Raw genomic sequence first — 26,164 nt, 5'->3', positions numbered from 1 at the left:
GCTGCATCGCCGGTGCAATGCTCTGGGCGGCACACTGCAGAGCCTGGCCTGGTGCTCTGCAGCTGTGCTGTGGCATGGCTAGCTCCAGCTGGGCAGTAGTGCTGCCAGCCACCGGTGCTCCAGGCAGTGGGGTAAGGGGGTGGGGGTTGGATAGAGGGCAGGGAAGGGGTCAGGGTAGGCAGAGGGTAGGGAATGGGGGGGTTGATTGGGTGCAGGAGTCCTGGGGGGGGGGTAGTCAGGAAGGAGAGGGGCAGGGTTGGATGGGTCAGGAGGCAAGGGCCAGGCAATGCCACACCTGGCCTAAGCAGCCCTCCATACAATTTCAATTTCCAGGTTGGAAAGGAGATTCGGGGGCGGGGGGAGGGGGAGAGAAGGGAAGAAAAATATGATCAATCTAAACTTATGACTGGTGTGGAGAAAGTAAATAAGGAAGTGTTATTTACTCCTTAACACAACTAGGGGTCACCAAATGACATTAATAGGCAGGTTTAAAAACCAACAAAAAGGAAGTGTTTCCCCTCCCCCCCCACTGCAGACAGTCAGTGGAACTCTTTGCCAGAGGATGTTGTGAAGGTCAACAGGGTTTTAAAAAACAAAATAAAAACAAACACGACTAGGCAAGTTCATGAAGGATAGGTCCATCAAGGGCTATTAGCCAGAATGGGCACAGATGGTAGCCCTCGCTTCTGTTTGCCAAAAGCTAGGAATAGGGGATGGATCACTTGATTACCTGTTTTTTATTCCCTCTATGGCACCTGGCATTAGTCACTGTCAGCAGACAGGATACTGGGCAAGATGGACCTCTGGCCTGATATAGTCTGGCTGTTTTTATGTAATTTATATTTAAGCACTGCTGACTGGGCTTTATTAGCTTAATAGTAAAATTAGGGTGATTTAATTTTTATGGTGCTGTTCACATCTTTGCAGAAGACTGGCTGTTTGAAAATTAAATTACTAGCAGTTTGAACATAATTTGATTCAAACTGTTGCAGCTTCTTTAATTAAAGATTACCAGCATTTCATCCTCACATACCTGTAGCATAGTATACCATTAACTCCTGTTACTATTTGGTATGTAAAAAACCACTTTTCTTTGTACAGTAGGTTCAGTGCAAGTTCAGCTTTATTCAGAAAGTGTGAATAGTGTGCAATACTTTCTAGAGCAGATTAGTCTATTGTTGAAAGACTTGCTTCTTAAGGGAAAGGAGACTCAGTTCTTTAGGTGTATTTGTTTTTCTTAGCTACAAGTAGAATTCACAAACAATACAGATGTTAAAATAACTAAATCTCTCTAGCAAAGTGAGCATAAGTTTAACCATTAAAGCCCAAGAATGATAATGTACATAGAAAATATCTTTAATAGTAAAAATCAATTGAACAGCCCAAGATTATAAACACAGCAAGATCATAAACAGAGCTTATTTTAAATTCTTCTAAAGTGATAAGGTGCAACAGAATGAAGAATTTGGGTCTGCTAAAATACGAAAGGCCAAATTCACTCACCCTTTAGGTGTCCAGTGTCTTAAAATGCTATATTTTTTTAATCAGTCTAACTGAAGGGAACTCTAAAGCACTCTAAAAAGCACGGTCCTAACATGGGCCAGATCTTAAAATTCATACAATACAGTAGAGACTTTTGGCAAGGCAACAAAGAATTCTGAAAGCTGCTCCAGTGCTCAGATGGGGCTGTATTATCAGTTAACTTTTTAGCACGGAAACAGACTTGTGTTGCTTAACTAGGGACTCTTGCTGGGTTATTTCCCCTCTTTTGAGTATAGCCACTAGGTAAACAAAAAACCCCATTACAATGGCTAACTGGAGTGGCTACTCATGACCAACCCCTCTGTGCTAGACATTTTAGCTGTACCTTGTTACAATGCTATATATTAATCCACTTGAACTCAGTGCTGTAATAGAGAATATATCTAGCTATTTAACAAAATAGAAGTTGTCCTCACCTCAACTATGAATACAGAAGTACACATCCTTATTTCAGATGTTTAATAAACACAGGAACTTTCTTTAAAAGTTATCAAGACTTAGCAATCATTGGAGTGTGTGATCATTAGCTATACCAAACTAATTAAATTAGTTCAGTCCCCCATTAATGTTTTGCCAAGTAAGCAGTTAACTTGGGTACTGCTGTATTTAACCACAGTATTGCTATGTTGGCATCAGACTAGTTCACATTTATAGTGCAAAGCTACTCACCTCAAAGTTTCAAACACTTTACTGTACATAGTTTAATAAATAAACTCAAAATGTCTAACCGGTACTCGGCTATAGAAACAGTATAATGGTTGGTTTATTTAACTACAAGTTAAAAATACATGTTTTACAAATAGCTTGCTCATTTTAAAACTTTACACCAGTAGATTATTATATCATTTGGCTTAGACCAATCAAGGGAACTTTAGTATCAGCTTCAAACATAAAATGAGTCCTGGGGTGTTTGAAACAAGGATAACAGTTTGCTCTGACTTTCAATTCAGTGGAGCTGCACAAGGTAGAAGTTGAGGCAGTATTTGGTCCACCTAAATTTTGGTCAGGCTTGAAACAGTTCTTCTAAGTCCACTTTTGAGAAAATATTTTGAATAAATCAGGAGTTCAGAAAGCTGAAGCCATTAAATTTGTGATCATTTACCACCCCTGGCTAGGACGAGACATGCCCAGCAGGAAGTTACTGTAAACTTTAGGGCAAGTAGTTGTGGGTGAATAAATCACAATACTTCTATTTGTCATGGAAAGACTTGGAAAAGGAAATGTGCACTTGGATCTAGTTTCATTGAAGGCAGGGCCCAATATCAACAAATAGGAAGTTTCACATTCTGGAGGATGCTTTCTCCAAACAGGTCCGATAGGGGAAAAAAATCCAAGATTCACATGTTCCAGAAGTTGCTGAAAATTCATGCAGTCTGAAGGGTCACTTTGGTTTAAGGAGTGGTTTTAGGTAGTCACTACCCTGGTTTAGTTACATGACAGAACAGCTAGGATCTTCATTTTGCTGGAGACACTATAAAGAGAAATTAAATAGGTTAAGCCCAATGAACTACTGAGTAGACAATTTAGCATCCCTATTGTAATCAAGATTAATAAGAGAAAGAATGGAGAGGAGTGCATGATTAGGGGTTAACCATTTACCTTCTAACCAATTCCCATGTGGTTTACTCTTTGTTCTAGAGAAATTTTGAAGGTTAAATTTCTGTATTAAAAGGAAAGCTTAAGCCATAACAGAGGAGATGGCTTCTGAATTACAAACTGCTCAAAGCAAGCAAGACAGTCTAATGAATTCAAAGCTTGTCTTACATACATGCAAAAATCATGCTTTAAGACAACTAAAATGGCATAGGGCAGAAGCAATAGGAAAAAGTTGTGCTGTAGTTTAACAAGGCATCTTACATGTTCTTTTCACCTACACAACGCATGAGGAATTACTACATATTCCTTCACTACTCTTCTGGCCTTTCCCTCTTGTAATACTATAGGGCCATATGGCTCTCACAGTATGGAGTCTTGCTAGTTAAACCATGTTTTGTTAACAAACAGAAAAAAATAATCTATTTTGCAAGCTAGACATTCTTATTACACTCTGCCAATAGTACCTTCAAAGTTTGTTTTAGGCTGCTAGCAAAGGTGGGTGTTGGTATTTTAACACAGGATTATTTAAAAAAAAAAATAAGTGTCCTATTTAGTATGTTCTGTATTTGAATTTCAACCTGGTTTAAGAGCTTAAGCAGAGCCATTTTGCCCACAGGGCTGGCTATATCAATAAAAGTTGATTAAGGGTATTAATACACTTAAATAGGTTGCCTAGCCTATGCAGTTAGACAGCAGGATCAAAAGGTCTGATTTATTTAAAGTAGATTCTACGTGTGTGTTTGGGGAGTTCCAACTTAGAGATTAGGGGTACAAGGATTCTAAACTTTAAGAATTGTGATCTACAGCAACATTTCAGAAAGTTCTGTACCTTAGTTCTGCACTGTAAGGTTGTCACCAACTAACATCAGGAAGAAGTTATCCTTCCAAGAGCCTAGTACTGTAGTTCGCTAGGTGCCTGCTATTTTCCCTTCTAAAGCACCTGGATATATATATTGAACAAGAGGGACAATTGGTTCATTCTATGTGGCATCTCCTGTATCCCTTGTAGGTGTGACTTGGAGCAAGAACTGGTTAAGTACAGCCAATCATTTTCTAGGATGCAAGAGATTGTAGACACCCTTAAGACCCATGGCTGCAGAAGTCTATAATAGATCCCTGTAGTAGAAGGTGCAACTCCAAAGGCCAATTTTATTCTGTTTGACATTTTTGGGATGGTAAGAGCTCTGAAGTTGGGAGGGATACCTAGGTAATCCCTCTCACAGTTAGTATAAAGCAGCACTTAGAGTATAGTCTACTGGCTTGCATGACTGTTCCAGCCAAACTGGGATGTCCTATTGGAGTCAGCACTTCCACAGTCAGAACACTGAAAGTTGTTTGAAGTCTTCACAACTGTGAATAAATGATGCAATAAGAGTCTTGGTACCAAACTTTAATTTAGAATTCAGTTTTAAGTGACCAACACAAATCAAATACACCAATTAATCTTCATCACTAAGAGTTTTGTAATCCACAACTCAAGCCCCATTTGGAGGGTGTGTGGTAGGTCTTTCACATGACACGATGATCCAGAAAGTGGCCAAGACGACACTAGGTAAGTTAAATAGCCAGAACATGTTTTGGCTTCAAGTGGGCTTACTCTCACAGTACGGCCTGCATCTGTTCTGATCCCACCTGGAAAATAAACTCAAGGGAAGAGACACTAGTGGGAGGTAGGGATTAAGCTGCAAGTAGATAACTATATGCAGTGGATAAATTTCAAAAGCACCTATTAATAATGGCCTTAGGAGCCTAAGGCACTTATGAAAGTGTATCCAAGGGCTTTTAGTACATTTCAGTGGAAATATTTTCCTTCTATAGTCCAGATTTGAAGTTGCTATTATGAAACAATAGAAAGGACACACTGAAATTGGATATTCCAAATGAAGGAAGTCACTCCCCATTCCTTCTTCTGCTTGGTTTCCACAATTGTGGAAGCAAAAGATTTAACTATGTTACAGTACACAAGATTTCTAGTTGCAATAAGTTAGATGCACAATATTGGTATGAGTATTTAGTCATCATTCCGGTCTTATACTACAGTTAGCTAGTGAATTTGTTCCTAGGCATGAATAAACAGTAAAAAGGCTCTGCTAGTTGTAGTTTGTTAACATTCTGACCAGTAAAAGACGAATTAAAATGTGAACCTCTAACTACAGCAATGTTGTGCTCCCAGATTGGATATGTGAAGCACTGATTTCAGCTCACATGCAAAGCCATGCAGAGACTACACAGAAGCAAGAGATTTCAGCACTACTGATGAAGCAAACATTTCTGCAAGAAAACAAGCACAATGCTCACTCTGAAACAAGCAGGATGCTCACTCTGGTCTCACCTATTTTGTGATGCTCACAGGAAACACAATCATGACACCAAACAACATTTCTTTTTTCTTCTTTTGGTCTGACATCAGGGAGAAAAATGGCAAGAGTTGTAGGCCATGGGCAAGACTTTGGGGCATGTTTTTAGTACTGTTTACTACAAAAGAAAGCCACTGATTACTTTTGTTGCTACTATGTTCTGAATGCAGAAAGATTCTTACCCGACGATGAAACTCCATTTCGCTCCCTGTTATTTCTTCTTCATCAAACTCATCTTCCAGTTCACCACCTTCTTCTCCTCTGGATACATGTATGACCTTCCGTTCTGCAGTCTCCTGCAATAAGTTGTGTCCCCCCCACGCAAATTAAATAAGCTTGTTTGTTCTTCAGCAAATTGAAGACTAAGCAATAACCAGTTGCACCTTTTCTACTTACCTCTCCATCAGCATTGATGAGTGTAACACCAATGTTATCCCCAGTTCCCCAAGACTGCTGGGATTTCCAGACCAGATCACTAGGACTCTGGTTTACACCAGCATCAGCACCCCAGATCTAGAGAGAGATTTAACTGATGAGCTTTAAAATAAAATAAAATAAACCTTAATTTTAAACAGTCAGTAGACTGGTATTGGAACATTAAAGACCAAATTCAGTTTGCAGTAAGTGTCTATAGCTCCCATGTAAAACACTAGACACCTGGTCTAGCAGAAATGTGGCTGTGAGGTGCTCAGAAACAGGTCTAAGTGGTAAATTAAGGCAGATTCCATGAGTTGCCGGAACACTTAGTCTACCCACTAGGGCGGCAACATGGAAGAAGTGCAGCAGGCAGAGCTGCTAATGGGAGGCTCTCCCCGCTATACCCTCTGAATGTAGAGTTCTTGTTCCTGGCCAACCATTTTGTCCCATTAAGCCAACAGACTTTTGAGGTCATTTATTTAGTGCTGGCAAGTCTGTTTAGTGTTCAGTAGTGCCTTATCTATGCTAGCTTAATGGCACAGGTTTTCTACTGGGCAGAAAGATCTGTTCTGAGCAGGGTCTGAAAGATGTAATCAGGCTTAAGTACTGCACTTGCTTAGAGTAGGTCTAAAATATTGTGCTTAACATGCTGCCACCAGCATGGGCTCAACATTGCTACCACTAGAGCAGCTGAACCACCAGCACTAAAACAACCCCCTCAACAAACCACTTAGTACAGAGCAATGCACAGGTTCAAGTTCACTACCAGGCAAGTGGCCTGCACTACTCCAATTGCCCTTGAGCGAAGTGCTAGGGAGATACTTGGATTGAACAGCCCCCTTTCCAGGCCATGGAGCAGCTCTACAACCGCCACTCCAGTCTATTAGCCTCCACAGCCCTTGCTGTGCTAATCAGTTGTGTGAGACGGTGACAGGAAGAATTGCACAGCTTAGAAAGTGAACTGCACAGCATTTATGTTCCCCCCAGCCCATTCCCTACTGGCCCATTTTTAGCTTGTAAATGAAGAAAACTAAACCTCTTCGGCTCAGAATATGCCCCACTTCAACAATTGCAAGTGAAATCACTCCAAGGTTTTGATCAGGCCTCAACTATTAAGATGGTGCTAAATCACTCCATTCCTAAAGTTGCACTGAAGTTTGTCAGGCCATCTCAATCTTGCCAAATGGTCAGGAGAAAAAAAAAAAAGCTTCCCCAGCATAGGCATTAAGTATACTTGCCTTCTTTACATGATGGTAACCATAAAAAAACCCCCAAAACTGACTTTTAAAGTCAATTAGAATTACTTGCTTGGCAAGTCAGATTGGCAGGGCAGTGTTAAGTTACTTACCGTAACTACTTGGCCTGCTTGAAGGACAAACCGAGCAGGGAATTTGTATATTATTTCAGACAAGCTTCCAAGTCGTCGTCTTAGTACCCATCCATTTAGTGATTGATCCTGCAGTTAGGAAGGCAAGATACCATTACAAGAGGATATGAAATTGTAACTAGATGGACATCCTAAAGAAATCACACCTATGTGCTGGCATCATTTGTTAGTCTAGGCCATTTTACATTTCCTACATTCTGATTTGCAAGGTACTGTTCCTGTCAAGACAGGGGCCATTCTTAACATATAAATTTAGTTTAACACTGTTCCATGTTATCACTGAAGATTCTGGCAGTAGTGGTTGATCCCATAAGAGTTCCCGAAACAGTGATCAGACTTAGTAACTATACAGGTTTGTCTCAGCCTCACCATTCACTAGAAGCATTCAGGATAGCAGGCATCAATAGCACTTTTTCTTTTCGTTTAAGAGTGTTTGGAGATTCATAACCACTATCCTGGAGTAATGCAAGTCAGACTGGATCATCTTCACCAATGAAGAATGGCCATAAACTATTTAGGTTGAAGGATACCTCCTTGATCAGGCTTCTTCATACCATTTCAGTCTACATGTATTCTCAGCTAGGGTTAAGCTGACTGATGTGATGTTTCATAACATCAATTTTTAATTCTCAACTTTTTCCATACTAAGACTTCCCTTCTTAGTTTCAAGTTATTCATTAGTTCAGAAGACCGCTCTTTAACAATCCTAGTTAATAAGGCAGAGAGGGGATTCTAGACACTTAGGTAAGAACTCTGAGACTAAGATGTATAGTCTGAGAATCTAACCTCTATCCAATTCTGCAGCTGTTTTACAGCAGAATGAGAACTACCATTGTTCATATAGGCTTGTTTGGCTGCAGTGTTACAAGTTCAGACACCTTTGAATTGCAGAGCTTTTCTGTTGTCCAGTTGCCATTTTAAGAACTAAAATCAGGTCATACCCTCTGCTTTAGAGCAAAAGCTACCCTTGTAATGCAGCATTTCCCTCCAGTCCCTGTTAGTGTCTAGGGTTCTGCAATGTTGGAAGAATAGGACCAAACAACTTATTTGCAGAATCATCCCTTCAAACCTGTGACCATTTCCCTGTTTAAGACATTTTTGTACACAATATCCTGTCCATCCCATCCCAAAGGAAGTAGAAAGCCTGCCCTGGGAAGGGAGTTGAATGGCATTATTGTACCTTCTTCAGGAGCCAAGTTCTCATGGGGTAAGGGTGTCGTGCCAAGACCCATAGCCTCTGTGCAAACAGATCTAATGGGAGTTTGTTAGGAATTGTATGCCCCTGAATTTTCCTCAGTCAGAGCAACAGTACAAGTACTATCCATTCCATTTGTGAATGCTCTAAAGAGTTCGTAGCAGTCAGAAGTTGAAAGTTTCCTGGCCTGTCTGACCAGTGCCTTCTCCTGGGTATTCTGCTCTGAACCCCCTCCACAAGACTCCATTAACTCCCAGCACTAGTGAAGCAGGGATTGTGGGCAGCTTGGGCTACTAAAGTCTACCCAGAGGCAGCTTTTCTTCTGCCCTGGTTCAGCAAGTCATGTTTAGAACATATAAGAGTGACTTAGAGCTGTGGATGTTGTCCAGCCTTTGACAGGTAGCCAGCCTAAAGCTAACCACTCACTGCCCAGGGTTGAGAGAACCTACTTTGGACTACTACCTAGTTTGGTAGGGTACCCTGCATGTTCTTAACATGCCAGTTGAATACAAAGATACCACTCTTGACTGTGGCTTTGCCAGACTTCCCAGCAGAGAAACAGTTAATTGAGTAAGTTGAACCCCCCTCCCCATCACCAAGCAGTTAGATAGTTGCAGACTACTGGATAGACTAGGTAAAAGCTATCTGATTAATTGGCTGCAGAATAGGAGCCCTGCCACAGCTAAAATGGACCTAAACAGCTATTGGTATTATCTGACACCCTAAGCACCTTACATGCTTTTATCCTTGATTAAACTGGACTGATTGTCTTTCTGCATCCACAGACACACCTATAGCTTTCAATAAAATGGTATCTGTTTCCCACAAATGGTCTTGTGGCTTCTCTAACCGGCAACAGCTACTATGGACCATTTCTTGAACAATATGGAGATGGGTATGTTACTTTAAACTGGTTCTTGAGGACCAAGAGAAGAGGAAAATCATTAGAAGAGCAAGATGCTGAATAAACTGGGCCTTATGATACTGGGCTAGATAGTTTAATGTGTCGATATTGGTTGTGTGTATGGGGAAAAAGGTGGTTGAAGTTTGATAGGCTATCAGCTATTAGAGAGCAGGGAAGGAGTACCTCGTCCGAGTTGTTTTTAAGCTTGACAAAATTCCCTTCGGTGTCAATTTCTTCTATAGACACATTTCCTGAACATGATGCATGCTGAACAATTTTAAAGCTGACACTGTGCTCTCCCTTTTTGGATTCTTTCAGTTTTCTTTTTTTTCCATGCAGGAAGCGATGCCCATGGCTGGTTGTTGCCTGGGTTGCAACACTTTGGGAAGATGGACTAGATGACAGTTTTAGCCTAAAAAGAGCCAAGTGACCATGTTAGGTATGCAAGTTGTGCCAACCCCATTGTGCCCAGACCTAGTGTAGCTTCCCCTCTGCCCATACCAGCTTAGTTGTAGTCTTGGAGTGTGGTATTTTATTTTATAGCAAGGAGTCTCCCAGTGAACAATGTGCAAAAGCTTATTGCCTGCTTTCCAATTTTTGCAAGAAGAGTTCAGAGCAAGTTATGGAATTTCCACCTCCTCTCCCCCTGTCCCTCAGCTGTTGCATTATTTTCTCTCTCTTATGGACACTGCAGGAATTAAGATCTCCATGAACAAACCCTCTATGGTAAGTGGTTAGACAGCCAATCGACTTGAAAAAGCATTGAGGATTAACATTACTATAAGGTCTATAGGAAAATTTGGCAGCCAAGGGATTCGTTTTGTCACTTCCTAATGTTACTAATTGCTGTTTCAGGGTACATGATGTTTCAATCAATGCATTTATCATTTAGAAGAGATTGCATATACTAACGTATAAAGCCCATCTTCAGTATTTTACATACCGAAGCCAGTAGTCTGAGTTCTCCCAATAGCCAACTGGGAACAAGATTAACTTCAGATTTCTCCCCTCCTACTCAGTACACAGACTTATAGAATGAAGGTATGTTGGAGGAAGAAAGTCTTCTTGTATTGCTCAATATTGTATCCTACCTCTGTTCTTCTCCTTCCAGCATCTTTCTGTAGGCATTTATTTCTAGATCTAGAGCCAGTTTCACATCTAGTAGATGTTCATATTCTTCCAACTGTGCTTGCATCTGCCGCCGCGTTTGTGCCATTTCTTTATCTTTTTCAGCCATACGTCTTCGATGCATCTCACGGTCATAATCCAGGGTCTCCTGTAACTCTCTTATTCTGTTCTCCAATGCACAGTTCTTAGATTTAATTAAATAGGTTTAGTTATCAGTGATTATTTTGAATAAGATACTAAAAATAGAGCTCAGTCAAGAGCAATTTTGGGGAGGGGGGAAAAAGCAGATAATGTCTAGAAAATACAAATGTCACTAAGGAAAAAAATCCAATGATCTCACTGAAGAATGGTACCTGGCTTTGATAATGATTAAGCTGGGATGTCAAAGTGTCAACTCTCATCTTTGTTTCCATCAGCTCCTCCCGAGCAGCATTGGCAAAGTCGCTATTTTTTGCAGCAGAAAGTTGGGCATTCTCCATCTATGAAGAAATAGTTGTCAATAACTGATTAGGACTCTGGTGACCCTTTGTTCTAGTAAAAAGGGTTACCAAGTGATTTAGACATACAGATCTAGTTGCATATGTATGAAGACGTAGAGTATCTTAATAGTTTGTTTACAGTGGAAATTGATTTACCAAGACATAATTCAACATCACAACCCTAATCCAGCTCTCCACCACTGTCTAGACTATGGAATATTTCCTGTTACATAGATTTGTTGAAAATGCACAGAAATGACAGAACTAGAGAAGAAACTCAAGTTCACTAGTGGTACCATGGCTAATGGGGTAGGAAGCTGCCTTGAGACAGTACAGGATACTAGATAGTTTCTTTGAGTGTCAGTAATCAAATGCTCTTTCACACCAATGCTGGTACCAGAGCTCTGAACAAACAAGCATAGCCATGTTTAACTGTGTATTCAGGAATCTAACTAGTCAGAGCAAGTAGAGATTGAGGTGATGTTCCTTTAAGAAAGGGGGAAAATGCTGGAGGAAACTAATGCAGTAACAGCAGCAGGACCCCACTGAGAAAAGAATAATCAGGGCAAAGGAGTTAATACTGCAGGGTAAAGGGAATGTTAGTGAGTTGAAGACTAACTAGACAAACGGGAAGGAAGTGAGAACAGATATCAAGGAATCCACTCACAAAGTATGATCACATGTCTCTGCAGATAGTACAGAGGGCTTGTAACACTAAGTGTCTCCATTAATAAAATTCTTGGACCATATTCCAATCTCACTTCGGTTTTTTCCACCTGTGACTATCTCTGGTATTTCAGTGACATTACCTATTGTAACTGGACTCAGTTCTGGGCTGGGGGTGACATCATTAGTATCAAGGTACTTTTGTAATCCTGTCTTGGTAAAATGGTTGCGATTACATCAGCTACCAAAACTGGTAGATTAAGTTAATTCACCTTCATTACACGTGTGCACACATTTCTGTTAGAGGAAGAATTAATCCTGCTGTAACTGGTACACAGTTTCAAACTTTAGTACCATATTTCCTAGGAATTAAGAGAATGATATTGGCAATAGACTAAATTCTGCTCAATTATTATACCACATTAATTTTTGGTGTGATTGACCTGGCCCTATGCATATAACATCTATGCAGAAAGTTTAGATATTTGTAATGAGCACATCAGAACCAAGATTGAAATTTGCTGATGGGAATGTTTAAAGTTTTATAATTCACACCAACTACTCCTGTTATGGAGGATAGTATATATTTATGCATCTCGACCAATTTTATTGGACAGTGAAGTGACAGCAGATAGCAAGTTCTATTGGCAGATCTTGGAGAGACTGTTCAGAGATTGAGGGATTCAGGATAGTGGCTCCTACTGCAGAACAGTCTTCAATTAATGGGTCTCTACTACTTGAAGCAGATGGACCATACTCTGTGTCAAATACATTAGTCAGCTAGTTCAAGGAAGGGTCAAATGCTTCCTTGCCATATGAAGATGCAGAAAGCATGACAGCTTGTTCATTTGATTTGCAACTTTTGAAGACTCACTTTGGCACTGAATGTGCGCTCCAAGTCATCTTTGTATTCTTGAATTTGTTCTTCATGCTCCTTTCTGAGTCCTTGAAGAGCATCTGAAAGTTTGCTCTCAAATTCCCTCTGACGGCCAGATTCTATTTCTGCTATCCTGCTCTCATGGAATCTTTTTGTTTCCTTGAGCTCCTAGAGGAGGAGGAGGAGAAAAAGTATATGGCTTAAAGGTCAAATGAAATACCACCATTTAGCTTGAGTAACTGATCTTATGCAACTGCTTTAACAATAAACCAGTGTAGCAAGTCAATCACACAATACTAAAGCAGATGTTTACTGTCAACTATTTGGCCATTTGTTTTTGAATCAGGGGATTTAGAGATGGAAAGGTCCATTAGGTCATCAAGTTCATCTGACCCTGCTGGGTTATTTTCCCCTAAGTAAAAAAAATGGAAAGTAATAGATTTAAAGATCTCCAATGGGGTTCTCATTAGCTGAAAGTGTATTCCCCTGCCTGTTGGATTATGCGGTCACCACATTTTTCTAGTTACCAGTCTAGCTAGAAAAGACAATACCTTTTTTTTTTTTAAATGAAATCAGAAGTGTCTTTTCCCCTATCCTTGTCTTTATTTGAAATTCAGTGGGATTTTGGCTCTTAAGTCACTTAGACATTTTTTTAAAATTTCATCCTAAAAGTTCCATTCTACAGCTAAATGGAGAATAAATTTAATTAATCTTATACTATATAGAACCTGATTATGCAGCAGTCACCATGAAAAATACAAAAGGAAATCGCTTAGAAACAAGAACCTATGAAGTTAGTGGGTTGGTTTGTTTTTTAAATTAGACATCCAAGTAGTATTAGGACTGTAGTTATCTTAACAGGTGTAATTTGAGAGAAAGCTAAAACATAACAGTCAAAATTGCAAAGATTTCCAGGTGTTTGCAGAAAGCCTAAAGTAAACCAAATCTCATACTCCAGCAGATAACACCTCCGCCTCCCCCATATTAGAAAAACAACTTGAACTTTACAGGTGATTTATAGTAGCATAATAGAATATTAACTACTGGATTTCAATGAAGCTGTGAGGTGGAAGGAGAGAAACATGCTCAAATAGATTAGGAGATACTGATGTTACCTAAATTTGTGCACATCCCTGGAGTTTACCCACCTAGGTGGCTTTTGCTGGCTGGCAGAGGGTCATAAGGTTGATTCAGCTAGTTACCTTTTTAGGAATCAAGTGCATTTTAACATTGATTTTGTAAGGGTATCCAGGGGCAATGGCAATTGGCATCTAGGAAATCCTTGCTAAAATTAACTTAGACATACATCTTCATGAAGGCGTTTCTGGAATGTCATTTGTTCCTGCACAGTTTTCATTTGGTTTTCCAGGTCCACTCTCTTCAACATTTCTCCATGGAGATGCTTTTTGGTATCTTCCAATGCCAACTTAAGCTAGGAAAGAAAAGATTTTTGTGGTAGATCAGAATGCAGGAAAGTGACGTTTTTACACTAACAGCCAAAGATTAGATTTCAGAGTTACTCCTATAGTCAACTTTAAGGGAAGGAACCTTTCTGATTTAGTTCACTATCAATAAGGTCCAGAATATGTTTGGTGTTCTTCACATGGAAGACACTTGCAGTCCTGCCCCCCAAAAGCTTAACGGAACAGGGCTGCTTTCTGCTCCCAAAGTGATCAGATCTCCAGAATGAACTAGGCTACTTAACAAACCAAGTATACAGAAGCCTCATTAATCACTGACCAGCTAAGTTGTAGAACTACTGTTTTCCAACCCTACTCAGCTAAGGAACCCAGTTATGCTAGGATTATCAGTTGTACCAGACCATTGTCATTTCCCTCCATAATACTAAATGAGCCAAGCCTCAATTTGAGATAATTATGAAAATCCAAAGGCCTGAAACCAATAGATGGTGTGCATTTATTGTAAATAAGTCTTCCTTCTAAAACTCAATTATATCCTGCAAGTGCAATTCTTACCCTAAGCCAACACGTCTACATTTTATGGCAGCATTTTAAGCCATCCTAGTGAAACAGACACACTTACCTCATATCTAACAGACCCTAAACTGCACTATTCTATTAATCTCCAACCCCTAAAGAACTCAAAACTGAATAGTATTCTAAACCCAAAACGCAATACATTTCAGGCAATTTTTACAGTAAGAGGAAGAGCTTTTCTCACACACACACACACACACACACACACACACACACACACACACACACACACACACACACAAAAAAGACATTCATTAAATCAAATGGGTAGAGGGTTTCCTCTTAAAGTTAGGGTAAAGCACTTAAAGATACAGTAAGAAGGTCCTTCAATCCAGGTGAATAGGAAGACATTAATTTTCCCCTCCCTAGTATCTGCCATTTCAGGGAAGGTTACACAGGCTGTAACTAGCATGTTAAGAGCAAAGTTTAGTCTCAGCTACATGGACAGGACCAAAGAGTGTCATTCAATTATATGAAGTCAAACTAGATGATCACAATGGCCCTTCTGGCTTTATAATTTATTAATTCATGTGATGAAGCAGGATTACAAGCCTCACAACATGGTTCCCTGACCCAATATTTTGACATAGATGGGTGACCAGGACATGTGCTTTTATCAAAATTCTGCAAGTCCTTCTCTCCCAATCCTTACCTATTAAGTACAAGGAACTTCATGAGTTTAAAACTTTAAGCTTATTTTCCCCAAGAAGTTTATAAACAGCAACAGAGACAAAATAGAGAGTCCAGTGTGGGAAGTCATAATTGAACTTCTGGTATCACCAACCATGAAATAATGTAGATTCTATGCAACATCTATCTTACAGTGACTATTTGATCCTTTAACTCTTGAAGGTCGCCCTCCAAACTTCTTTTTCCACTCAAAGCTGTTGCTAAGTCAGCCTCCTTGGAGTTCAGCTGAGCATCAAGATCTCTTATACGAGCCTGTGCCAGGTTTAAGTCAGCTTCTTTTTTAGAATTCCTGCAAGTGAAAGTTTTACATTCATAAGAATTTACTGCTGGAGGGGAGGGAACAATATATTTAATCTTGCTTACATTTTTATAGTTTCTACCACAGCCAGTCATTTCTTGTCTATTTATAAATGGTTAAGAGTAGCACTGGAGTATAATTCACTATCCATCATCACCCAAAAGATAAAACTATACAAAAAACCTGCATGCAAACATTAACACCTAATATTATTTCATTGTACCCTCGAATCACCAGTTCATTCTGTACATCCTCTTACAGTGCCCACTGCAGTAGCACTGACCCCCACCCACCCATCTAAAGTAGTCTCAGATTTCACTATCTCCCCTTGAGTGTTTTCTGAACAGACAGCAGCTAGAAGCTCTTGTAGCAGTGATCGTGACAAGGGTGAGAAAGAGCAATTCTCCTTTCAAGTAGCTAGAAGACAGAGCTTTAAAATTTGACATCTGCTAGCCAGAGAGGAGGGAAAAAAGGAGTCCTACAAAAGGGCAACAGTGGTAGAAATGCCAACAATCTTCTTCTCATCAGCTGGGAGTAAGAGTGGGCATTGCCCCTTTGACCTTCAAATGGGACCCTCAAAACCTTTCCTTTCACATCTTCCTCTGGGCTAGGTGATTTACTTCTCTGACTAGCACATGTCTAGCAAGTGTTTCAAGCCCAGGTTTAACATGTAATGCCAGGACAGAAGGGGAATTTCAGTCAGCTGAGTGGCTAGTTCAGTTACACCCGTGTCGCATCAGGCATGTGCTTAGCATCTTTCTTGGCTCAGGCGGACACTAACATTAGGGATGTTTAACTGTTTCCTCAAACTTTAGCCAAATCCCTGGTAAAGCAACTCCAGGCTGGCAGAAAACATTTCTGGGGCCATCCACTAATCCAAGTGCCAGCAGCCTGTAATGGCACCACCCATGAGAGAGGGAGGAGTTTTGGCCCCAAGAGGCCACCATCCTGGCTATGATCAGAGTAGGGCACAACCCTGAGCATGCTCACTAGGAAAGCAACTCAGTCACTGGCCTCCTGGAGCATAGGGCTTCATAGCATGGGGTTACGTGGAGCGGGAGAGGAGAGAGGAGCCAGGAGAATGGTATCGGACGGCCAGTAGGCCTCTGCCTCAGGACTAGATGGGCTGCCAGGCTCACCCACCTCCACTTTATTCTCAGAGGGAGCTCAGACCTTGGCATCCAGGACAGGATTCTGGTAAAGTGATTTTTATGTGGAAAAACCAGGACGCAGTAGGAAGTTTGGTGGGCCAAGAAGGTATACACTGGAAAGTATGGCATGCCCACCTCTTTCCCCAAGCAATAGGTCAGTGGGCAAACTACAGCCTGCAGGCCAGATCCGGCCCACAGGACCGTCCTGCCTGGCCCTCGAGCTCCCAACCAGGGAGGCTAGTCCCTGGCCCCTCTCTCGCTGTTCCCCTCCCCAGCAGCTACACCGCCGCATGGGCAGCAGGGTTGCGCGCTCCTGCCAAGCAGTGTGTCTGGCTCCAGCCAGGCGGCAAGGCTGCCAGACTGCCAGACATGCTGCTCTGAGTGGCATGGTAAGGGGGCCAAGGGGTTGGATAAGGGGCAGGAGGTCACAGGGAGCAGTCAGATGGGGCAGAGATTCTGGGGGGCAGTCAGGGGATGGGGGGAGGGTTGGATACGTATGGGAGTGCCAGGGTGCCTGTCAGGGGACTGGGGTGTGGATAGGAGTCAGGGGACAGGGAACGGATGGGGATTGGATAGGCATGGGGTCCTGTCAAGGGGCACGGGTGTGGATAGGGGTCAGAGCAGTCAGGGGACTGGAAGCAGGGGGGTTGGAATAGGGGGTGGGATCCCAGGGACGGTTAGGTCCCGTGAGGGGGCGATCAGGGGACAAGGAGCAGGGGGGTTGGATGGGTCAGGGATTCTGAGGGGGGCAGTCAGGGGGCAGGAAGCGGGAGGGGTCAGGGGCCAGACTGTTTGGGGAGGCAGAGCTTTCCCTACCCAGCCCTCCATACAGTTTTGTAACCCCAGTGTGGCCCTCAGGCCAAAAAATTCGCCCACCCCTGCAATAGAAAGTGCTAGGGAAGAGCATGGGACTCAAAGACACTATAATGTTTCTGGCCTCAAACAGCTATGACAGACATGGATTTGCTAGAACTGATACTGGAAAGTGACATTCCTGATTATCAGACAGTCCTTTGCTTAGATTTTAAGGCACAATCCCTATTTTCTCATGGTGAAATCAACAATCTGGGAAGTGGATGAATTGTGAGTTTCTAAGTCAGGATTTACAATTAGTCATTGAGTTTGTCCTTTATCCCCTATCCCACAGGGCAATTTAATTGTGCATTATTGCTGTTAATACAAAAAGTTAAGACAATTATTGGTTCCCCAGCCAACAGCTACTATAAAATTCAAATACGTCTTTACTCTGTGTGGTTATGAGTAAGAGGACAGACATTGTCGGTCATCTGTTCCCATTCATGTGGAATTCTTATTCTGCAGGTTTGAATTTTATTAGACACATTTTCCCTTTTGGACATGTGCTGCCATATTCCCACCATCTAAAAGTCTACATTACTCCTTAACATAGCTGTTGAATGACTGTCAATGCTGGCTTTTAGAAGTGTATACAAAATTTCATAGTTCGCAGGACTGCCTTAGTGGTTGGCTACTAGGAATAGTGAATGACACCCCAAAGTATAGAGTTATTTTTATTCTTCCTCCAGTCCTCAAACAGATATGGATCTCAGATTGACTAGAAGAGCTTAAACCAGTATCAGGGGGTAGCCATGTTAGTCTGTATCCACAAAAACAACAAGGTAGCCTTTAAGGTGCCACCGGATAACAGATTGATTTGGGCATAAGCTTTCGTGGGTAAAACACCTCATTTCTTCAGATGCATCAGTATTAAACCAGTATTTTCAGAGTCTGTTTCTTACTAAAGAAAGATTGGGGTTTACCTATATGTGTCTAAGATCTGAGGACATCCAAAACAGTCATAAGAGTCACTTATGAGGTCCCATTTTGCATCACTGAACTACACATTGAGGTGGAACCATCATATTTGTATATTCAGAGTTATTTGTATCTCTAAAACCAGTTAGACCAAGTATCTTCCTGTTTATTACTTGTATTCTCTTCCTGTGCCCTTACTCCTGTTCTGATCTTTCTCCTGCAATTGTGATGGGATGAGAGAGCTAGTGGGACTATGCCAGTCATTCTTTTCAAGCATCCTACAACTGGCTCTTCAGTTACCACTATTGGAGTAAGTATGCACTTGCATCTCATGTCTTTATACTTTAAGAGTGTACGAAGTACTGTGTAGTAAACCAAGTTGAACAACTAATGGTTATTGCTTGCAGGAAGAGTGTTAGATACTGTTCGCCCCATACGAGTTCTAAGCTATTTAAAGGGTATATCAAGTTCATGACATCCAGGAAGATAAGGTTGTTCCAAGTCATCTGAGACACTTGCTGTTAGACTGCACAGAAACAAGCACCTCTAAATATTAGGACTTAGATCTAGTACATCTTTTGCTGAACATACTGCGTATGTAAGCCCTTTTCCATTTTCAGGAGGCTGTAAAGTCAGTCATTTCTAAAGCCTAGCTGTTTCAGAAAGTAAAAAGCACCAATTCTCAGGATTACAGATCAGCCAAGTCTAAGGTTCTATAAACAAAGATCGAAGTTATCAAAACACAAAGTAGTTGAAAAATTTCAGAACTGGCACCAGTCCTTTCCTTGCTCTCCAGTCACAAAATGAGAGATTAGCTTAAACTTCTGAACCAAAACCAAGCATGCAAGACATAAGTCCAAGAGTTGTAAGCCGCTGAAAGTTGGTCAGTAGAGAAAGCATTTGCTCCAGTCTCGGAGCACCCACAGGCTTTATTCCTGTACAGGTTTAGAATGGGAATACTTTAGAGACCTACTCACCAGGTCAACCCTAGCAATAGATATCGGCATGTAAGGGCCACATTAGGGTAGGATTCTTAACTTAACAGGCACCTCTCGACAGGGGTCAGTTAAATGGGGCATCAATAGCCACACGGCACACGGGTAATCCATTAAAGCCAGGCTCCCCCATAACGTAGCTGAGGCCTGTCATTTTACAGGTGAGCGATCCCTCTATACTTTTATTAGTTGCAGCAGATTCGGTTGTCCCTGGGTGCTAAGCACCTGTTCCCAGGAAATCCCAGTACCATACACCAATCTGCGAGCTGCCTGCAGGAGCCGTGACCAGCAGGGAAGTTCGAGAGGCCTTTAGCTATAGGAAGAGAGGAGGAAGGAGGAGGGCCAGGGACACAGAAGAGGGGGGGCGGGGTGCGCTAATAGTAGCCGCTGGAGCCAGAGGCTACTCCCCCTGCCATGTGACAGGGGCCAGGCCGTGCAGAGCAGTCTCTCGCAGCCCGGCTAGCGCAGAGGGAAGGGAGGAGACACCGACCTGGCGTGCAGCTGCCGGTGCTCCTCGCTGAGCTTGCCCAGCTCCACCTGCAGCGTGGCCCGCTCGATGGCGATGCAGTCCAGCGCCTTGCGGGCATCCGCCAGCTCGGTCTCGTAGCGGAGCCGCAGGTTGCCCAGCTCCCGGCTGCTCCCTTCCTCCTGCTCCGCCAGCCGCAGCTGCAGCGTGGATTTATCGGCCTCCAGGGCCCGCACCCGGTCGATGTAGGCGGCCAGGCGGTCATTGAGCTGCTGCAGCTCCTCCTTCTCCTGCAGCCGGCTGAGCCGGGTCGGGCTGAGCGGGGAGAATGCGGCCGAGCGACCGAGAGCTCGCCCGCTGCCTCCCGGGGTGGAGGACACCGCCGTGGCCATGGCCGCCTCTGTACGGGCACGATCCTCGGGGCTAGCGCGGCCGCCGCCCGGGGCGCCTCGGGCTGGGCAAGCACCTTCAGGCCCCTGCTACATCCATGGCAGGAAGGAAACGCCCCTTTACAGGTCACCCCCAGCCCCTGCACAACCAAGCCGGCGCCTCAAGGAGACATGGAATCCCGGCGCCCGCCCCCTGCGCGCTGCGGCCTTTCCCTGCCCACGCTCTCACTGAGGCACAGTCCGACTCCCCCTGCTCCAGCCCGGGTATAAATAGCCACCACCAGCTGCAGTTCCAGGGTCCTTCCGGCACCGGCTGCGGCACCGGCGGCAATTTAAAGGGATAGAGCCGCTGGATGGAGGTGGAAGCTGTACCAGCCCGGGAATGAGAGCCTGTTGGGATCCCAGCCCCGGGTGGGGTCTCCCCCCTTTAGAAAATGGGGAGGGAGGATTTTTGTTGTTCGCTTTTCAGTAGGGCAATGAGCGAACTCCACACTCCGCTTCCTTTTCCAGTCTCCCCGTTCAGATTAGCACGGCTGGAGAAGATACAGCCCTGGTCAAGAGGTGCGAGAAAAGACATGCCACTGATGGGCGTGGGGAGTGCCCATTAATACAGTTGCTAATTCTGAGTTTATATTCAGCACCCTAAAGGGACAGATTGAAAATGTCATATTTAGAAAAGTATCAGAGGGGTAGCTGTGTTAGTCTGAATCTGTAAAAAGCAACAGAAGGTCCTGTGGCACCTTTGACTAACAGAAGTATTGGGAGCATAAGCTGTCCTGGGAAAGAACCTCACTTCTTCCTCTGTTGATATTTAAAGAAGCATCCTTCCTTGTGTTCACGTTCCAGTGCTTAATTTGTGCCAGGGTTGAGACCCCCCGTCACTCTAAGTTTGGCAGTTCATATCCCTTGCACCTAATTGCTTGAGCCAGCCCCCCCTCCTGCCCCCCATCTGCTGTGTTCAGATTATTACAAACAAAGAATCTTTCAAATCTCACTTACCTTTTCTGATTGGTGCTTTGTCCTTTGTTTACCTTTATTTTATTTTAACATTTTATTCAGATTAGTCAGTGAAAAGTAAATTAGTCTTTTCCATTGTTTGTTTCTAGCCATTTTTAGCTTTCAGGTCAGTTTCTGGTTCTCATCCATGTGTGCAATGTTTAGGATGCAAATTGCTGGGGGGATTTTTACATCCAAACAAAAATGTTGTCACTTACATGTGAAGCCATCGTGAAAACAATTCTATCAATTATAGGTTTGATCAAATTGATTTTTTTTAACAACACTCTATTTTTGTAATGTCCCTTTCATAAGGAAGTTCACTGGCAGTTGTAAATTTCCTTTATTCTCATTTGAGATTGTAATTTCCATGCATGATTCTTACTGTTTGGAGGGCAGAGCCTGTGTTCTTTTCATACTCAAACCTTAGGCAAACTCCCACAGATTTTATTGGGAGTTTGCCTGAGTAAAATTGCAGGGAGGATTTCAGAATGTTGTTGTTAACATTATTTATCATTTGTATTGCAGTAGTTCCAAGATGCCTCAATCAAGATCAGGGACCCCATGTGCTAACTGCTGTCTCTACACAAAGTAAGAGAGAGTTCTCTGCACCCAAAGAGCTTGAAGTATAAATATGCAAGACAGACAAAGGAGTGGAAACCGAAAGGTTAAGTGGATTTCCAAAAATTCATAGAGCAGGTTAAAGGCAAAGCTGAGAATAGAACCCAGGCCTCCTAGGCCAGTGCCCTATGCATACCATGGTGCTTCCCACTAGATTGGGCCCCAGGTGCATAAAAAACAGATAATATTTTAACACAAATAAGTGCCATCTATCCATTTTAATGTGGTTCCATTACGAGACTGCATCATAGTCTTTGAAGAAAAGTATTCCTACATCTGTTTTCTTTACTAATAATATGACATAGGTGACTCTGAGAAACTTTAGGTGTAGTTTGTGACTGGTACTTTCAGCCGTGCTGGCCCATGAAGAAGGTACACTACTTTGAATGGGGTATAGCAAGCTGCCTATTCTGCCCCTAATCGGCGTGCTGGTCCGGTACTGTGCTGGGGAGAAGCTCTCACAACTGTGCTCTCACCGAGGCTGAAATACTGACTCCACTGAAGTCAATGGCAAAACTTTGATGGACTTCAGTGGCGCCAGGATTTTACTCCGAGGCTCAGACCCACAAAGGTATTTATTGTCTTAAGTTTTATTTTAGGAGCCTAAATACCTTTGTGGATCTGGGCCTTAGTTTTCACAGAGTTGGTAGGAAGGAGCAGAGATTGCACTGTCCGTAGTGTTGTAGGTGGCCACTGTGTGGAGTGCGTCTTGCGCCCTCTCTATTTTATTCACCCTCCTGCTACATGCCCATGACATTCTGGTCCTTTATGTACAAATTAATTAAGCCCTACCCTACAGTTTACAATGTATGAATAGTCTGCATGCATTGTAAATTGCAAGAGTGGGGCCCTTAAAAGTCTTAAAATGCCTTAAAGGAAAAGTCAGGGTTTTAGTAAATTTATGGAGGCAAATTATAACTTGTATTCTTCATTGTGATTATTTATTCATGACAGCCACTTCACAGGCTGCTAGGCACTTAACAGAACATACCAGAAGACACAATCCCTGGAGTGAAGAGCTTGCTTTCTAATCATATCCACTATACATAATAAAACTACTAAGAGTTACATACAATAGATGGGGTAATAGAAGAATGAGTGACTCAGGGTTTATTCTACTCTTCTTAATTTGATCAAATAACAGCTGTAAAAAAACAAAAGCATAAGATTGTTTTGAAGTGGCACACAGTTCATGCAACCATATGCAACATGACTGACGTATGACCATCTAGTTCTTATTCCTGTAAAAATAACAGGAACTTCTTCCTCTTCTTTTCTGCAAATCAGCTTAATTTCTTCCTTTAATAATGTTATTATTTGCCAATAGAAAGATTGACTCAAGAAAACTATTGATGACGACCTAATTCTGAACATGTGCCTTCAGGAGCTACATGAGTACATGTGAGGGCAGACTTTGGCTCTGAATCCTCAGTGTCCTACAAAGGCACAGTATGGATCATATGGCAGGATCATGTTCGAGGGTTGTGTTTACTATCTAGCTGTTCAAATGCAATCTTGTGCATTTGGAACAAATATAGAAGCAAGTAGTCTGCTGTTCTAAGAATCTTCACTTTGCTTCCCAAAACTTCTGTAATAGATCAAACAAAAAGTGCTATAAGAGAGGGTTCAAAAATAGACACAATCAGTTTTATCTGTTGTACTCCTCATCTAACCCCCCATACAAGAATAGGAGAAGACAGCAGAAGGTACATTATGAGTGGGTAATGGAAATCAAGAGCTGATTCTTATTTTCTGCCCTAACCACGCTTATTCAGGATTGCAGTCTGGGCTCTTTACACCACTTGGGTGGAGTAAAGGGGCTGGAGTCCAGATGGAGCTCCTCATTGGGGAATCTCCACAATGTAGGCCAGATTAGCTGTATGCTACATTCCTATATAGCCCCCAGCACAGAGGCATGTCAGGAGTGTCTCAGGAGCAGGAAAAGGTGCACTGGACTATGGCTATTCTGGGCTCCAGTGTGTTCCACAGGCAGCCATTCCAATCTATTTAACACCTATGTAGGCACATGCCATAATTTAGAGCAGACCTTAGAACTGCTCAAAGTTATGCCCTGGGCTCCACTGGATCAGGCCAGAATTCAGAAGGTGCAAAGATGGCATAAACCGCCTTTGTTCTTCTCCCTCTTGGGCAACAATACAGATTCTGGCCCATGGTTGTTTTCTGGATTCATGTTCTTTCAGCCATTGAACCCCAGTGTTTTGGTTTTTTTTTAAGGATTGTATATTGTATTGTACCATCCCAGTTCCCCTTGTGCATTTCCACTGTCAGCTCTCTGGGACAGGGATTGGGTATACATTGGCACTGTTCTTCTGTTGTACAGAGCTGATTAACTTGAGGTGCTACAAAAATGTGGCCAGATTCTGACACTTTTACTGGGGTGGAGTAGCACTTTCCTCCATATGTGATTGCATTGGCTGCAGTGGGGCTACTCATGGAGTAAGGTAGTGTTCAACATGAGTGAATGAATTTGACCCATAATAAATAGAGCAGCATAGAAAAATTCAAAATTACAATGAAATATAGCGAAACCAAAAACCTTCTGAAATGTTTGTGGGTTTCCCCCCCTATTTCTTTTACCAGATCTAGAGCTGGTGAAAGAAAATGAAAAATTTGAATGAAAATCAGGGGGGAAAAATCCAACTAAACGATTTGCAGGTTCCTCCCCACATTTTCTGACCAACCCTATCAATAATAATCATGAACTGACAAGCTTCTAGAAGTCCCTGCTCTCTAGACAGACATATTCCCTTGAGATATGACTGATCTGAACATGTTTGCAGACTGGTATAGTTTACGAATATTGTTTAAACAAAAATGTTTGAGGCTACAGACAGTAGGCAGGCTGGGTTCATTAATATAAAAATAATGAGATCTGCACTGGCAAATTCTAGGAGTGGGTGCAAAGTTTACATAGTTAGCAGAGGTTTTCACAACGTATTAGCAGTTTCCATTCTTTTACATCCTCTCTCCTTTTCCATTCAAGAGGACCCTTTCCTAAACCAGCTTTTGGAGACAAAACAGGACAATGGACAGCCTCCAGAATTGTACTGTAACAATAAAAAAAGCCAAAATGGTTTACAAACCACTACTACTTTCTTGATTAAATGAAGAATGATATTAACTGGATGCATTTGAATATATGAATAAACATTTCTCTTAACGATCAGTTTATGGACAGGACACTCTTAAATCAGCCTGTAAACATTCTAATGCTTGTGGCTCATGCATTAGTCCTCAATGTTTCTGTCTCTGTACCAAGCCTCACTGAAGTGGGATTGTGAGACCTGACAGCTTGATAATGGTTGTGCTAATGTATTACTAATAATAACTGGATGGGAGATGGAAACTCCTTGAGAAAGTCGAGAGTCTCCCACCAGGAAATTAGAGCAATAGAAGTTAGAAAAGTAGTACCGGTATATATCACAGTTAAATACCAGACTAGAGTTGTGTGGCCTATAAAATGGATTCGGAACACACCTCACTTCAAGGGGTGAAAAGGCAATTAGTCTTCATGTCATTGATTGTAATATACACAAATAGGGATTTAACCCCCTTCTTTGCCTTTGAATCATACAAAATATCCACAACTGAAATTTCTATGTAGTATTGTACACATAATACTTGACTTGTCTGCCTAAAGAAATCAGGGTGAGTTTCATAGTGCTTGCTGTGTTTTTAGTCTTCTGTCAGCACTACAGGCTTCTTTTTAAAAATTGCCTTATTTCACAATGGTCAGCACTAAACAAAGAAACAAACTAACAGCCATACCATGTGAACTATTTATAAAATCTTTATTTGCCTCATGATCGTTTCTCTTCCATTATATTGCAGAATTGATGGCTCAGTGTCAGCTAGTCATCACATATTTTTACTAATAGATGGTAAGCAGTCAGGAAAAAATGAGATTTTGGAACTGAAAAATGACTAAAACATTTAAAAGTGGCTATTTTAAAATAAAATGACTTTCAAAAGTTACTTTTGGACCCAGAGTTGTGGCACTTTATACTACTTCTTTATACACACAATTATTCTTGTGTACATTTCCCCCATCCCTATATATGTTTTATATTTTGAATATTCTTTTAGTTTTTTGAATTTTAGAAATTTTAGTACTGATTTTTATCAATTTATGAGCCAAGTGTAAAAATAAAACAATTGATTTTTTTCCTGACAAAATCTGAAGTAAGATGTGTGTACCTGATAGCAGTGTTTGGTCATT

At 42.0% G+C, this 26,164-nt stretch overlaps 1 protein-coding gene and 1 long non-coding RNA gene across 5 annotated transcripts; one reads left to right on the top strand and one right to left on the bottom strand.

Annotated features, from left to right (window-relative positions):
• Positions 1 to 1,105: 1,105 nt before the first annotated feature.
• On the bottom strand, positions 1,106 to 20,720 carry LOC101932735 (lamin-B3-like). Of its 4 annotated transcripts, none has more exons than XR_256806.5 (12): positions 19,943 to 20,720; positions 15,368 to 15,524; positions 13,855 to 13,980; positions 12,546 to 12,716; positions 10,880 to 11,005; positions 10,490 to 10,710; positions 9,582 to 9,810; positions 7,261 to 7,368; positions 5,892 to 6,008; positions 5,678 to 5,791; positions 5,437 to 5,538; positions 1,106 to 3,013 (listed from the first exon to the last, which is right to left on the bottom strand). XR_256806.5 is itself a non-coding variant. In XM_005307234.5 (12 exons), exons 1-11 carry the CDS (start codon positions 20,308 to 20,310, stop codon positions 5,500 to 5,502), a joined length of 1,776 nt encoding a protein of 591 aa, XP_005307291.1. In that variant the 5' UTR covers positions 20,311 to 20,720; the 3' UTR covers positions 1,106 to 3,013; positions 5,471 to 5,499. The 4 variants fall into 4 exon arrangements, 3 of the variants coding, with proteins under 3 accessions (XP_005307291.1, XP_005307290.1, XP_065415420.1); XM_005307234.5 differs by having other exon boundaries at positions 5,471 to 5,538; XM_005307233.5 differs by lacking the exon at positions 5,437 to 5,538 and having other exon boundaries at positions 1,341 to 3,013.
• Positions 20,431 to 25,916, top strand: LOC122172759 (uncharacterized). Its single transcript, XR_006173309.2, has 3 exons — positions 20,431 to 20,571; positions 21,832 to 21,894; positions 24,929 to 25,916. It is a non-coding gene; the product is annotated as an uncharacterized LOC122172759 (long non-coding RNA).
• The last annotated feature ends 248 nt before the right edge of the window (positions 25,917 to 26,164 follow it).

The sequence above is a fragment of the Chrysemys picta genome, chromosome 10 (genome assembly GCF_011386835.1).
Source record: "Chrysemys picta bellii isolate R12L10 chromosome 10, ASM1138683v2, whole genome shotgun sequence".
NCBI lineage: Eukaryota > Metazoa > Chordata > Testudines > Emydidae > Chrysemys > Chrysemys picta.
The sequence above is the reverse complement of the archived record's forward strand: the minus strand, read 5'-3'. Positions and strand labels throughout refer to the sequence as shown.